Source organism: Cuculus canorus, chromosome 6 (assembly GCF_017976375.1).
Source record: "Cuculus canorus isolate bCucCan1 chromosome 6, bCucCan1.pri, whole genome shotgun sequence".
In the NCBI taxonomy this organism is placed as follows: domain Eukaryota; kingdom Metazoa; phylum Chordata; class Aves; order Cuculiformes; family Cuculidae; genus Cuculus; species Cuculus canorus.
Genome location: NC_071406.1, coordinates 6,391,004 through 6,405,357, shown reverse-complemented (window position 1 = coordinate 6,405,357; position 14,354 = coordinate 6,391,004). Strand labels below are relative to the sequence as shown.

At 37.3% G+C, this 14,354-nt stretch overlaps 1 protein-coding gene across 12 annotated transcripts in view; it reads left to right on the top strand.

The window, feature by feature from the left end:
* The window catches only part of SPOPL (speckle type BTB/POZ protein like), a 62,510-nt gene that overhangs the window by 23,387 nt on the left and 24,769 nt on the right, over positions 1–14,354 (top strand). The window contains exons 6-12 of one of the 12 annotated variants that reach the window (XR_008450318.1): positions 3,745–3,922; positions 4,017–4,072; positions 5,726–5,848; positions 8,064–8,224; positions 8,305–8,358; positions 8,577–8,696; positions 10,467–10,597. Coding sequence is in view for 8 of the 12 variants with exons in the window: in XM_054069446.1 (XP_053925421.1) it covers positions 3,745–3,922; positions 4,017–4,072; positions 5,726–5,848; positions 8,064–8,224; positions 8,305–8,358; positions 10,467–10,611 (717 nt within the window). In the remaining 4 variants the exon portion in view is untranslated. Of the gene's footprint in view, positions 1–3,744; positions 3,923–4,016; positions 4,073–5,725; positions 5,849–8,063; positions 8,225–8,304; positions 8,462–8,576; positions 13,016–14,354 lie in introns of those variants that run through there. The other 11 variants (XM_054069452.1, XR_008450322.1, XR_008450320.1 and 8 more) reach the window with 11 other exon arrangements.

Below are 14,354 nucleotides of genomic sequence, written 5' to 3'. Positions count from 1 at the left end.
CAGGGAGAAATAAAGTTATTTTAATTTTGATTCTAATGTTGAAATTTAACTGTTTCCCTACAAAACTTCTCCATGTTTTAATGTGAGTGGCTTTGTGAAGTGTTTGACCTACCCTGGTTATAAATGCTGAAGGAAATACAGCATTTTGTTGTTCACAGTGAGCATTTTAAAACAAATTCTGGCCTGTTTCAGGCTAGAGCAAAACAATTAGAAATTCAATTAATTTTAGAATTTGTGTATTCTGATGTGTTGTTCCAACTCTTCAGCTGTGATTAGAAATAACAAGTGTTGTTTGAAGGAGCTGTTTCTTTAGACAAGTCTACTTAGCCTTCCTACTTGTATCCTAAATCAGTTGGAAGACTGACCTCTCCTTAAAACTAAATTGCACTTGGCTTGATAAAACTTACCAGGTACAGCAGGTATTTAGTAAAGGTCACAGAGCACCAACTCTGTTGGTTCTTTTCTCCCTGTTGAGTTGCAGAAGGATTATTTGGTATTCCGTGGCAGCAAAGATATTCCTTCTGTATTGCTGAAAGCTTGTAAGATCAGTTGGATGTGTTCTTGCATCAGTAACTGAAGTGTTGTTAGGTTAAATACTTTGCAAAATTTGGTATTGCCACTGTCAAAGGACCTATTGATTAAATACAACTTCATAATGTCTTTTTTTAAGCAAACTGGTCTCTTTCACAGAGTTCTCACTTTTCATATAAAATGAAATTACTGAAGGCTTGCAAGTATTTTCATTTACTAATAAAACAGTAGATTCTCTGCATGGGTGTTTTTCCTAGTGAGTGCTTTCACAGATCTCTTACCTAGCTTAGATTGACAGCAGTAGAGTATCACATTGTTTACTGTTCAAAACGAAAAAAATTGTTACCCATGTTTGCTGTCATCACATACAGAACTTGTTCAAGTCCTAGTTCATACATTCCTATATACCCTTACACGTGAGGCTATGCCACATAAACAGAACCTGTGCCCCTAAAGTATGTGTGCCTCACAAAAGCTGCGTGCTGCATAGCTTCCTAAGAAGTAAAGTAAATCAGACCTTCTGGAGTTCCTGGAAATGCTGGCTAGATTGGTACTGCTCATTAAGAAAATTTGCTTGCTATTCTTTGTAACATCTTCTCATCATTGTGTAGATTAGTGGTGAAATACCTTCACTCTTCTGAGTGGTTAACTTGGTTGGATTTCAGCTTGATTTAGAATCATAGAATCACTAGGTTGGGAAGGACCCACTGGATCATCGAGTCCAACCATTCCTAACAATCCCTAAGCACCTCATCCACCCATCCCTTAAACAACTCTGGGCAGCCTCTGCCAGTGCCCAATGACCCTTTCTGTGAAAAAATTTTTCGTGATGTCCAGCCTGAACCTCCCCTGGCGGAGCTTGAGGCCATTCCCCCTTGTCCTGTCCCCTGTCACTTGGGAGAAGAGCCCAGCTCCCTCCTCTCCACAACCTCCTTTCAGGTAGTTGTAGAGAGTAAAAAGGTCTCTCCTCAGCCTCGTCTGCTCCAGGCTAAACAACCCCAGCTCTCTCAGCCGCTCCTCGTCAGACTTGTTCTCCAGCCCCTCACCAGCTTCGTTGTTCTTCTCTGGACACGCTCCAGAGTCTCAACATCCTTCTTGTGGTGAGGGTCCCAGAACTGAACACAGCGCTCAAGGGTGCGGTCTCACCAGTGCCAAGTACAGAGGGAGAATAACCTCCCTGGACCTGCTGGTCACACTGTTTCTGATCCAAGCCAAGATGCCATTGGCCTTCTTGGCCCCCTGGGCACACTGCTGGCTCATGTTCAGTCGGCTGTCAACCAACACCCCCAGGTCCTTCTCCTCTGTGCAGCTTTCTAGCCAGACTTCCCCCAGTCTGTAGCACTGCATGGGGTTGTTGTGCCCCAAGTGCAGGACCCGGCATTTGGCCTTGTTAAACCTCATGCCATTGGTCTCAGCCCAGTGATCCAGCTTGTTCAGATCCCTAGATTTAAATTCTTTTAAAATTTAAATAAATTTTAAAGGAGAATGCACTTGCTTTGAAACATATCATCTGGACAAGCGAGATATGAAATACCAGACCCCTGTCAGTGTTTGTATTTTAGTCTTTAAAAGTTACTATCCACATGCTTGGGTTACATCTTAAAAGGATGGCTCATAGCCAGTTGTGTTGCACAGCTATCAATGTATACTAGAAATGATGAACATCAGAAATCAGTTGAAGTACACGTAAAGAACGTGTAGTTGACCTTCTAAGCGGTCTCTAGCTAACAAGAGGATGCTCTGTGGACAGCTCGGACAGTGAACTTTGACTCAAGTCTCTGGAGAAGCAGAACTCTCCTTTGGCAACAGAAGACTCACTTTGCTAAGCAAAAACTCTGTGTGTGTGTTTATGTCTCCTCAAGTCACTCCGTGTTCGTGAAAACTGTGAAATAGAGTACACAATAGCTGTATAGATTGTTTTCAGTGTTGTGAATGTGCAGCCTTACTGTGAAAGTAGAATTTCACAGTGCTTTGGGGTAATTTTTTTTTCCTTTTAAAAGGAGGGGAGAATATAAAGGAATTTTTTATAATCACAAGGGGGTATGGGATGAAACAGGGAATTAGGCAGTGATTCAAATCCCCAAGCTGCTGCCTTAATTGGATCATCTTCCTCTTCTGATGTGGAGTTGGTTTGCAGTGCTCCAACTTTCTGTGAAGCTTAGCTGTGCTATTTTTGTTTTATGCCCGATTTGTTCCAGATGTTGTTCCTCTAGAAATCAAACAAAGCACTGATCTTGACAATATCAGCATTTTCTCTTAATATATTATTCTAATTTTCTGGAAGTGATCAAAATCTTGTCATGTGGCTCTCTTCTTTACAAGGATCTTGGGGGTAGCCAAAGTAAAACCTGCTGAGCTCTTCTGTTTTGTAAACATACTGATCAAAAGGACCTAGAATGTAAAGATAACTGAAAAAATCAAGAATACTGCTGTCCTGTTTACTACTTACATAAAAGATGTAAACATGGGGAATAATGGCAATATATTCACTTGAGATGCACATATTTCACAGTTTTCCTAATTCTTATAAAAAAATTACATCCTGTGAGCATGCATTGAATTATGGAAATTCCCTACTGCATCTTGTATTTTATGGACTTGTAGTTCTAAAACAATGGCTTTTAGTATTGTGTGGAAGGCACAGTAAAATGAAATAATGAAAGGGGTATGTTGCTTGCACTCAGTTTGTGTTATCTCATTGCAAGTTAAGTAGGACCTTACTGTAACTAAACTTAAAAATATCACACTGTTAAAATTTTCTGTGGATTATTCTGATGGAACTTTTATGTGACTTTGTGATCAGGAAAATGCATACAATATAAAAATCTATACATATTTATCTTAAATGTCTGAAGAATGTTGAACTGTTAATTTATCTCTGAAATAGCATTAACTTTTATTTTTTGATTCCTCTGGTATCCTAAGAAACTTATCTGTCCTTGACTTATTTACTTCAGCATTTCTTTTAGGTGACGTGGTATTGTGCTCTTTGTTTTTATTTTGATTGGATAAATAAACAGTGTTAAGAGTCTCTCAGTAAAGTTCTATTTCTTGTATGTTATTTAGGTAAACTGTAAAGCATTAGTTTATGGTTCTGTCCTAATGCCAGAAACACCACTGTTTTTGCTTTGCAATTGCTGATCTAGGTACTGTAATTTAATTATTATTGGCATTCAGTTATGAAGGAGTTGTCTTGCTGTGATTTTCTGTTAGGTAAGCGTGGTCCAAGACTCAGTAAATATATCAGGACAGTCTAATACAAACACTTTGAAGGTACCTGAATGTCGACTAGCAGAAGATTTAGGGAATCTCTGGGAAACAACAAGATTTACAGATTGCAGTTTTTATGTAGGAGGACACGAATTCAAAGCTCATAAATCTGTCCTTGCAGGTACTTTCTACTTTTGTATTGATACTATTTTGTAATTAAAATTGCTAAGAGTTAAAAATTTGATTATATTTAATATTTACTGTTCTCGCTACAGCACGGTCTCCAGTTTTTAATGCGATGTTTGAACATGAAATGGAGGAAAGCAAAAAGGTAAGCCTGGCTGAAAACTGTGCATGTAAATATTTTTACCTTTTGAAAAAGGGAAAAGTTGCAGAAAGCCTCAAGTATTGCAGATTGAGGAAGACAAATACTGCACTATGCTGTACGAGTGGAGGAGGTACTGCTCCTGAGCACTTTCTTGATGAATTCTGTGGGAACTTTTGCATAGACAGGGCAGATAGGACTGACTGCGGAGAAGTTCTGGAGGATTTGTTCTTTTGAGTCCTTTTATCTGCCCTAGATTGGGTTTTTTTTTAATGTTAGCTATTGATGTAATTGACCTAGTAATCTCTGCCCCGTTTGCTTTAGTATGTACCTTCACATAAGCCGATTGACTTGACTGAGGTTCGGCTATAGAGTATTAAAATATTTTATATGGTAGCTAGGACACAAACAAACAACAGGTGAGTTATGACTCCAATTAAGTGCTGAGGCAGTGAAACTCTCCATTTCGTTCAGTTTCTACGGGCACTTGACCTGTGTAAGTGTTTTGGATGGGTAGTCAACTTAATCGGCAGAGAATTACTTCTGCTCTTACGCACTTGCTATCTCCCACAGCCAGAAGTTTGTGTCTTTAATGAAGAATATCTAAAATGGGTTGGTTGTAGGGCAGAATCCATGAAAAGCCAAGGAGCAGATAGAGGATTGTAATAGAAGATCATCGCTTAGTCTTGGGGGCTGCAGTGATGCCACTCGTGTGGCCAAATATGTAACTTGAATATGGTGCTGTAATACAGTAGAGTTTCACAAACATGGCATTTTTCTTCCTTTGTTTCTCCAAGCTGGAAACTTTCATGGGTAGAATTGGAATACTGGAAGCATGTTATTGGGATTTCTGGACTGAAAGAAACCCAGGCATGTCCCAACTTTCAGTAATGTGCGCTGCCAGGGCTCTTCACCTTTATGTTAGCAGTAAATCTCCGGTGCAGACCTACTCCAAAGTATATCTGTATGTGTTACAGTGGATAGGAACCCGGCACGCACATCTCATGTTGATAGCTTGTGATTTATGTACCCTGTTCAAAAATCTGGTGACTTATTCTACATCTTTGACTTAATTTCCCACTATAGGTGGCACTAGTAGAAGATGGGATCAAGCATGCAGTACCACAGTTTTATTAGGACAGCATTCAGCTGTGTGATGTCAATCAGATGTGCTGCTTTGTTTGCTTTTTGGATTCAGAAATCAAAACGTAGTCTGTGTTGACACAGCTGAAGTTGAGCCAAAAATGGCTTACTTTGTTCTGTCTGCTTCTCAGACTTCTGGTATTCCAAGCATATCATTGTTGGATGGGAAACTCAGCAGCACTTTTCTGTATTTCTGAAGTATTTCTGAAGCTATTTCTTGATTTTTATGTATAGCCTGTGCAATCGAGTCCAGAATTAGACATTTCTAGGAAAAAGTTGCAATTACTTTTTATTGTCTAAGTTTTCCCAGCTGATTTCTACCTGACTTTAAGAGCTACTGATTTTGATTTGGTTACTTTCTGCTTAATATTGTTAAATGTTAAGTTAAATTTGTAAAAAATTTTGTATGATGGATGACAAATGGAAGCTTGTAGCATGCATGCAGATATTTGATATGTTCATTTTAAAATAGTGTCTAAATTTCAGAGGCTTTTATTGATTCTTCTTTTTTACCAGAATCGTGTAGAAATAAATGATGTAGACCCTGAAGTTTTTAAAGAAATGATGAGATTCATTTACACAGGAAAAGCACCAAATCTTGAAAAAATGGCTGACAACTTGTTGGCAGCTGCAGACAAAGTAAGTAATTGACTCCTAAGTTCTCAGACCTGATGTTTACTTGTGGAATGTTCTCCTAAAAAAGAAATCTGAACATATTTCTTCGTATTGATACATATTTTCATCTTTTTAAAAGATGGGAAGCAGATCTCATCAGAAATGGAGAAGGTGGGGAAGAATAGACTTCTCTTTAGCAGTAGAAGTCTGATAAATCTTTCTTGATAAGAAGTGTTTCAGAAATTAATTATATTTGCTATCCAAATTATCTTAGACACTGGGAGCCATTTATATGATTTGGAAAACAATTCTTGAATAAAATCTATCCTAGATATTTTTATTGTTGAAGAGAATTTGTACAAGTGTTTGAGTTCGTTGTCCTCCCTAAAGTACTGCTAGTTCAGAACTTTCTTTTTTTTTTTTTCCTTCCCTACAAACTTATTAGTTCTAATCATTCACCTTTTCTGTCTTGGGATCGTTTATCTATTTAAATTGTCAGTCTGTGAAATACTTTTCTACTATGGCTTTTGAGACGAGGGGACTTAATCTCACGTTAATTGCTGTGCTGTATTATTCCCTTTCATAGAGTGATTTACGGTTTTCTAACTTTTTAAAACCTCGACCCAATATCTTGGTTTTTTATTCACTGCTTTACAGCTTGAGTTGAAATTTTAGTTAGCTGTCCTCAGAGGACATAGCTTTCTTTTCCAGGAGAGGCATAAATAGTTTAGAATTGAGAAAATACTCACTTTAGTGTGTGTACTATGAAACTTTTTCACTGTCAGCAGTGGCAATTTAATAAACTACATTTTCAACGTCTGAATTGGTTGTGCAATCATATCCATAAAACAGTAGTGCTGAATCTTCCTGTTCTCGTAATCAATCCTATCATAATAATATAAGTAATTACTTTCAAGAAACAACTTTTTTTTTCTTGCAACTGAAGTGGTTTATTTTCCCCAAGATCTCTTGACCTGGCACTGTCCCCAGCTTTAGTGACTTACCAGTCTTATTTTTTTCACATCTCATTACCAGCATCTCATCTTCTATAACTGATTGTGTTTTGTCAAGTTTCAGTATATCCAAGCAGGAAGCTGAAATGGTGTTACTTTTATGAATGCTGGCCTTTATTTAAGGCATCATTGATAAATGTGGAGAATATTATGTGGAACAGTTTGGGTTTTTTATGATTGTCTGCAAAAGGAGGCAATAAAAACGAGGAGTAGCAGATTCCTATAGTTTTTTTTTTTGTAACAGTTCTGAACTTATAGAAACTTTCTGCTATTTCTTCTAGATGTAAAATAATTAAAAACTAATATTCTGCATATTACCAAAGACATTACACAGCTGTTTTACCTACTAGGTACAGATCTGTTGTAATGGTTATTTATTTAATTAAAGTGCAGGTATCCTGAGGAGTAAAATAAAAAAAATTGGAAATAAAAATGCATAGGTTTAGAAACATAGAATTTAGCCTAATAATTTGACTTTTCGTCAGTGCTGTTTGCTCATAAACCAGTTGCTAATACAAAGGTATGAATTGCTGCTTGAGTATATGCCACTTACTCATACAAAATTCTTAGACTTGAAAACTCTCTCCGAAAGGCGCTAAACTAAATGGGATGGGTAAAATTTCAGTAGAAAAGTTACAGCTCAATGAAACCTGTTCAGACTGTGACATTCCTCAAAGAAGCAGCACAGTTGATTAATGCAAAATATAATATGGGAATTTAATTATTTTACATCCATTTTCTGGTAGGCTGTGTCAAAGGTATGGAAAAAACCAAATACAGAGATGGAGATGCGGTTAATTTGGAACAAGCTACTTTGAAACAGGCTAATGTATTTTCTCTTGGACAGGTTAATTAAACTTCCATTGTATAGTTTCTTGCTCTTTGGTTTGTGATGTAAACCTAGTGATGATTTTGATGAAGAGCTCGTCTGCTCCTTGTTGTTCATCCCTTACCAAACTTGAAGCAAAGAGAACTTCTAAATTGAGTTATTTGTGTTGTTTCAATAAAACTTCTCCCAGTAAAGTACTTGATCAGTTTGTGCCAAACCTGATATGTATCTTACTGCTTGAGGACTTTTCAGTGCAACGCACTGTGTTTTGAATTACCTGTTTGGAAGCAGTTTGATCTTAAGCTTGGGAGGCACCAGGCATTTTCATGACTGCAACTGTCTTAAAACCTGTAAAGTTAATAGTAGAAAGAATGAGTTTTAAGAATGATTAGTGTAGTTTTTTTTCTTTTGCCAGTATGCACTGGAACGGCTGAAGGTCATGTGTGAGGAAGCACTCTGTAGTAACCTCTCGGTAGAAAATGTTGCTGACATTCTTATCCTCGCAGATTTGCACAGCGCTGAACAGTTAAAAGCACAAGCAATAGACTTTATTAACAGGCAAGTAATATGTATGAGACTCTAAATTTGTATTTAAGCTTTGTGTACCTCTTCAATATTTGCACAGTTCTCTCTTACAGGTGCAGTGTTCTTAGACAACTTGGGTGTAAAGATGGGAAAAACTGGAATAGCAAGTAAGTTTCCCTGCCTCGCGATGTTCTGTACAAACACTGCTAAATAGACCAGATCTTAAGAACTGTTGCTTCATTTCCACACTACTGAAGCCAGTCACTGACTGTAAGTAAAGCAGAATTCAGCACATGCTGCCGCAGTTGTGATTGTCGCTTCCCCTTTAAACAATTGCCCTCCAGTGGGAGATCATAATGATAGCTGGTTTTCATTCCTCTCCTAGGGGACACACCAGTGCTGTGAGATGGTGGCAGCCACCTTTACAAAGGAAACCATTCTCTTGACTAACCAGGTTTGTGCCTGGAGGAGGGACAACCCCAGTGTGGTTTCAAGACTTGCTTAGGTTGGTCTGAGCCTGCAGTACTTCCAAAGAAAGGAGGGCAGTTGCTCTTTTCGCCTTCGGCAATGTGTTTGTGCACCTTCCCACATGCCAGCACTAGTACTTTTGAGGCCACACAACTAGTCAGTCAGGTCCCTCTGATCCAGCTGACTCTGTAAGTTGTCATGCCTACACTGGAAGCGGGTTGAGAATACGTGCCTCAAGCTGTAGGGATGATTGCAGCATATACTTAGAACAGCTCAAGTGAATCATGCAATAGAAAACAGCCAGCTTCAGAATAGCCAGTAGTAGGCTGTAACAATAAAAAGACAGCAGAGGACTTGTTTTCTTACCATCAGAATCTCCAGAAAAGTTAAAAGCTCCATTGTGTCAGATACATTAAAATTAGCATCTTTCTCCTAAAAAAAAAAAAGTCTTCACAGGCATAATGATTGAACATGATGGTATGGAACAAGGAGGGGGTGGTGGAAGGTAAACAGCAAAATAGCAGTAGGAAAACTAATAAAGATAAGTCAGAATACACAATATAAACTAGTTGTTGTCTTCCCTCTCAAGAGATTTGGAATTTACTAAGCTGATTTCTGTCTAGGATAGTTGCTAGTAAAGACACTGGTCATCTTCACTATAGCTAAAGCGTCTACAATAAATCAGGGAAATAATGTGACACGGCCTGCCTTAATTTACTGACTCTGGGCACCGAGGAGTCTGAACTTTGGTTTTGTTTCTCGAGGCACTTACCTTTACTGACTTGGCAGCAGAAGATTAAAGGCTTGCATTAGAAACCTGGAAAAGACATCATGTAGTGTAGAGGTCAGCTGCTAACTTCGTGTTTGATGGTGTTCCTGAAACAGTATGAGGGAGATCATGAAAGGCTTTAGAAAACGCAGGGCAATGGGAACTTGAGATTGTGTAAGCTGTTGGTTCCAGATTACAAATTTATCCTGTGTCAGCGTGGCATGCATCCCAAACAATGTAATATTCTTTGTGTGCAGAGTGAATTTTATGCTTTTGTTCTATATTATTTCACAAAAAAAAGTAAACATATACATTGAGTAAATACATAATTTTTAATCTCCTGGACGTCAATGTGATACTTCTTGAAATCTGTTATTGCTTCTGTGTTAGTTGAAAATCAGGAATGGCCATGGAAAGCCATTCTGAATGTAGTCCATGATCTTGTACTGAAGAAAGAGTGAATATTCTCAAGTATGCTCCACTGGTACTGAAACTGTGAGCTCCCAGTGATGGGTTCTGTAGTCAGCCAGCTAATCTGTCTCCATGACTTTTTGTAGCATCTTAAATACTACATCATTTTTTCTGCAATTTCAGCTGATTCATCTTGTCATCCTTCTGTCTCCCAAAATTGAGTATGCCCTGCTATGTAATGAGATTATTGTCTTCCCTTGCTTTTCATGTCTGCACTAGCCCTCATTTTCTTCTAGTTTTTCTCTTATTTTTATTAGCTTTCCTGAGCAATTCCAAGGCAGTTACCTTAGCATATGCCCAGTATGGAACACGATTCTCTAGCTGAGCTCTTGCTGGTACTGCGTAGAACAGAACAAGTACCCTATGTTCTACATGCAGTGATATTAATACACCTAAATTTCTATTTACTACTTTATTCCACTGGCATCTTTACTGTCATTCATAGTCTGTTTCCTAATGCTGAACTCTTTTTCTGCAGTAGTTCTGCCTTGCCTGCTCTTCCCCACTTAACATTTGTGCATTTGGTTTGTAAAATTGTGTGACTATTCTTAATACTTCTGTTTTCAGCCAAGCAACAGACATAATGGAAACAGCAGGCTGGAAGTCCATGATCCACTCCCACCCTCACTTAGTAGCAGAGGCCTTTCGTGCACTAGCATCTGCACAGTGTCCACAGTTTGGCATTCCGCGCAAACGGCTAAAACAGTCATGAAATCTTCCATGAACTTTAGAGAAATTGAATTGACTCTACTCCTCCATGTCCAGAGGTGTTTTCACAAACCATAACAAGAGTTTTTGTTATCCTTGTCCACAGAACAGAAGCTGAAAAAGCCTATTGTTTGCTTTTCAGATGGATAATTTATGGTTTAATCCTCAGCTTTAAATTAGACTGATTACTCTTAATTCACTGAAAGGCCTTAAATTATCTTCAATGACTCTCTAGTCCATATAGTCTAATGTATCTTGATTTTTTTATTATTTTTTAATGTGCCTTGTCTTTTTGACTAGGCTCTGCAGGATTGCACTAGCTCCATAATGCAGTAAAGTTGATAACTGAAGATTAATTTTTGAAAGGGATCTTCCATTATTTTCAGAAGAAAAAAAAATAATATTATAGTTTTGTCCTGTGCGAACTGGAAGGTTTTAACTTGCCTCCCATTAAAAGTGCTTGAAACTGAGGCACATGATGTACCCTAGACAAGTGCTAAATATAGGGAGAGCCCGTTTTACCTTCAGCAAATGCCTACAGGCTATTTATGGCAATATACTGCTTTGAACGTAATTTATTTTTCATTGTGGGGGCAAATATGCAATGGTTTGGCCCAAAAATGTATTTTCATTACAGTTTGTAATGCTTATTGTGTGTGTGTCAAAGCTGTCCAAGCGGTAAAAAGAAACACATAATAAACCTCTTGCTTGTGTTTCTTTATGGTCCATCACTTGTTTACGTTTAATGCAGAACTGAACGAGAAGTAAAATGTTCAATGTGAAAACAATAGTATTGTATATGGAAAAAATATATCCCACGTGTATGGTTACATAGAAAAGTAAAGGATGCATAGAATGACCAAATGTAAATTGAAGAAATGGGCCAAATGGGTTCTGAATATGCACTTTTAATGTGTAACTTTTGTATGTTGTGTGGTACATATATATTTTGCTTTTGATGATTAATGAGGTACAGGTAATTGTGGCTTAACTTTTTAGATACATTTTAAGATACCCACAGCCACATGGGATTTAGTTTTGCTAGAAAAGAAAGGCATGTCTTTTTAAGACTCAATTGAAGGTGGCTATTGCAAGCTTTCATATTTAAGTAACAGAATATTTTCGCTTATTTGAAAAAAGGCATGTGAATGGTAAAACTTTTGAAGGGACTTTTCCCATCTTGATGTGTGTGCACAGCTTCCATTGCCACCTAAGGAGGTTCTGTACACATCAAGAGGATTATTTCCCTGAAATGTCAGATGGTATTTGCAAGCAGAGACTTGCCCAGTCTTGCATTTCAGTTATTCTGCTAGCATTGTGGATGGTATTGAAATTCTGCATAATGTGAAAAGGATGAAACATCTGTAAACTGCTTGTCACGGGCCAGTTCTTTATCATATGAACCTTAGCTTTAATACCAACATCCTCAGTGTTTGATAGCTTTGTTTACAATTGGGAGGAAAAGTGCAGTAGTGCACACTCTACATGTTTCCCAAGTTCTTGCATCGAGTTTACTGTAATGGTGATAATATGCTATGTTTCCTTTTTCAGAAGACTTGGGTTTTAGCAGTGGGGAATGGGAGGAGATCTCACCTAATTTATAAACATATTTGCATAAGGGGTTTAGTTTGCCTATTAAAAAAAGTTGCGTAGGGAGGAGAGCAGAAAAAATTCAGATGGTTTACTATCTTAAAATGTGTCTCCATCCTCATTTCATGAAGATTCACCTGAATTGCTCTGAATGGAAGTTTTAGAGGGAAGAGAGTATATAGTTTTATACTTTGGCATCTAGTAAACCGCTAGCAAAAGTAAATTGGAAAAATGCCTAGTCCAATTTTGAAGAATAAAATAACCTCTAAAAAGGCATTTTCTTCTTACCTTCTAACTAAATCTTTATGATGGATAAAGTGTAAAATCAGGAAATTTAATAGTACATAAGACATCAAATTATATACTTTAAAGATTTATCCTTGTATCAATTTTTATTTATCTAAAATAAGGTCTGATAAACATTCTTCACAATAAGCCATAAAGGTAATTGTTCCCTCCAAAATAGTGATGTTTTTGCTGCACTGTGTAATGCGTTAGGACGAGATATCCTCATACTCATCACTGGTGAAACTTGCAGCTCTAACATACAAAGTGACTTAAATATTTAATGTTGTAATGATTGTCCAGTTCAGCTTGTTCTGAAGTCACAACATACAGTAATGTAATGGAAAGCTTAAGGACTTTACGAAGACTTTTTTTTTTAAGAGCATAATACACTCTGTACCAAAAAAATGTCAGACACTGTGCTACAAAGTTACCCACATCCTAGAGCGTCCACTTCTCAAGTCAGGCAGTATATACCATGTTTTACACTAACAGAAGAAAAAACTATGATAATTGATCTGTTTAGATTTGATTTTATTTATTATGTATGTTTTCAAGTTTTGTCAGCTCTTAAGAAAAAGGTAAAACAGTTGCTGTACTCTTAAGTGAGTGCACTAATTATTCTACAACTACGTGTAGTGTTCTCACAGGAACAGGATAGCTGGTAATTACAACCTTCTTCTTTGGATTTAGTAGCTTGTTTTTATTCCCCACATCTCAAGAGCTTCCCCTTCAAAACCTCAGCTGTCAGTTCAGAGTGCAGCAGATATAAAACTATAATAGAATGGACGTTTTTTTCAGGCTGAAATCTTGGGGTTTTTTCTTAGTTTTGTATACCGATTAGGAATATAACGTATGAAGGTGCCATGTTTTGGCTTGCCAACACTACTCCCTTGAATATATGTGAACCACCGCTTCCATACTTTTCTGGGGAGAACCCTGCATGTGTCCTGTGTGTGCGTGCGCGTGTGTGTATGATTGTGCGATGTTTTTGTCAAGAATGACTTTCTAAAAATAAGGACTCAATTTGCTGTTAAAATGCTATTATGTATTATATATTATTTTTTTTTCCATTTGAACCTCTCCTAAGGAGATGCTTTGGGTGGAAGATGCTTCAATAAATAATCCTTATACCCTAGTCCATTTACTGCATGCAGAAATATGAACACATTGTGCCTTTTTTAGGAAACTGTTGTAACGAAGGGAAGATTTAACAGGATACAAGATCTTTTTAAAAGGTGTTTTTAAGAGGTGAAGGAAAATGCGATTTCATAGATGATTGAGATGGAAAAGTTACAAATTACCCATTTGAGCTCTGTTGCATGTTTGATTCTTGCTTCCTAAATTCAGTTTCACTGGGGTAGAAACAACACAAAAATTTAAAAAAATGGAGTAAATATTACTGATACAAGTTGAGTAATGGTATATTTTTGTGAAAATGTGAAAATATTTGCTGTTACAAGATAAGTGTATGTCAAAACGTGATAATCATGGACACAAAGTTAGTTTTACAAGTTACTCTAGTTCTGATGTTTTTCTAATCATTGAGTGTTTAGTATAAAATTCACCTTTGCACAGAAGGTCAAAGACCTACATGGAGACTGTGTTCCTTTTAAATCCTCATGGAAAGGTTTCTCCCTTGGGAGCTTAAAACAATGTGCAGTATTTGAAACTGTGTTTCATAAAAGACAGTGAATTGCAATTGTGAAGTATTGCTACCTGAAATATTGTTGAGTTTGTTGAGTTTTACCATTAAAATTTCTCAGCTTGACTGATTTATTTTTTGTAATTGACAAACAGAATATTAACTGTCCTCTTTGTCTGGTGTTTATAGCATATTTAGTGCAGAGCTTAGCTCCTTAGCTGGCAAGA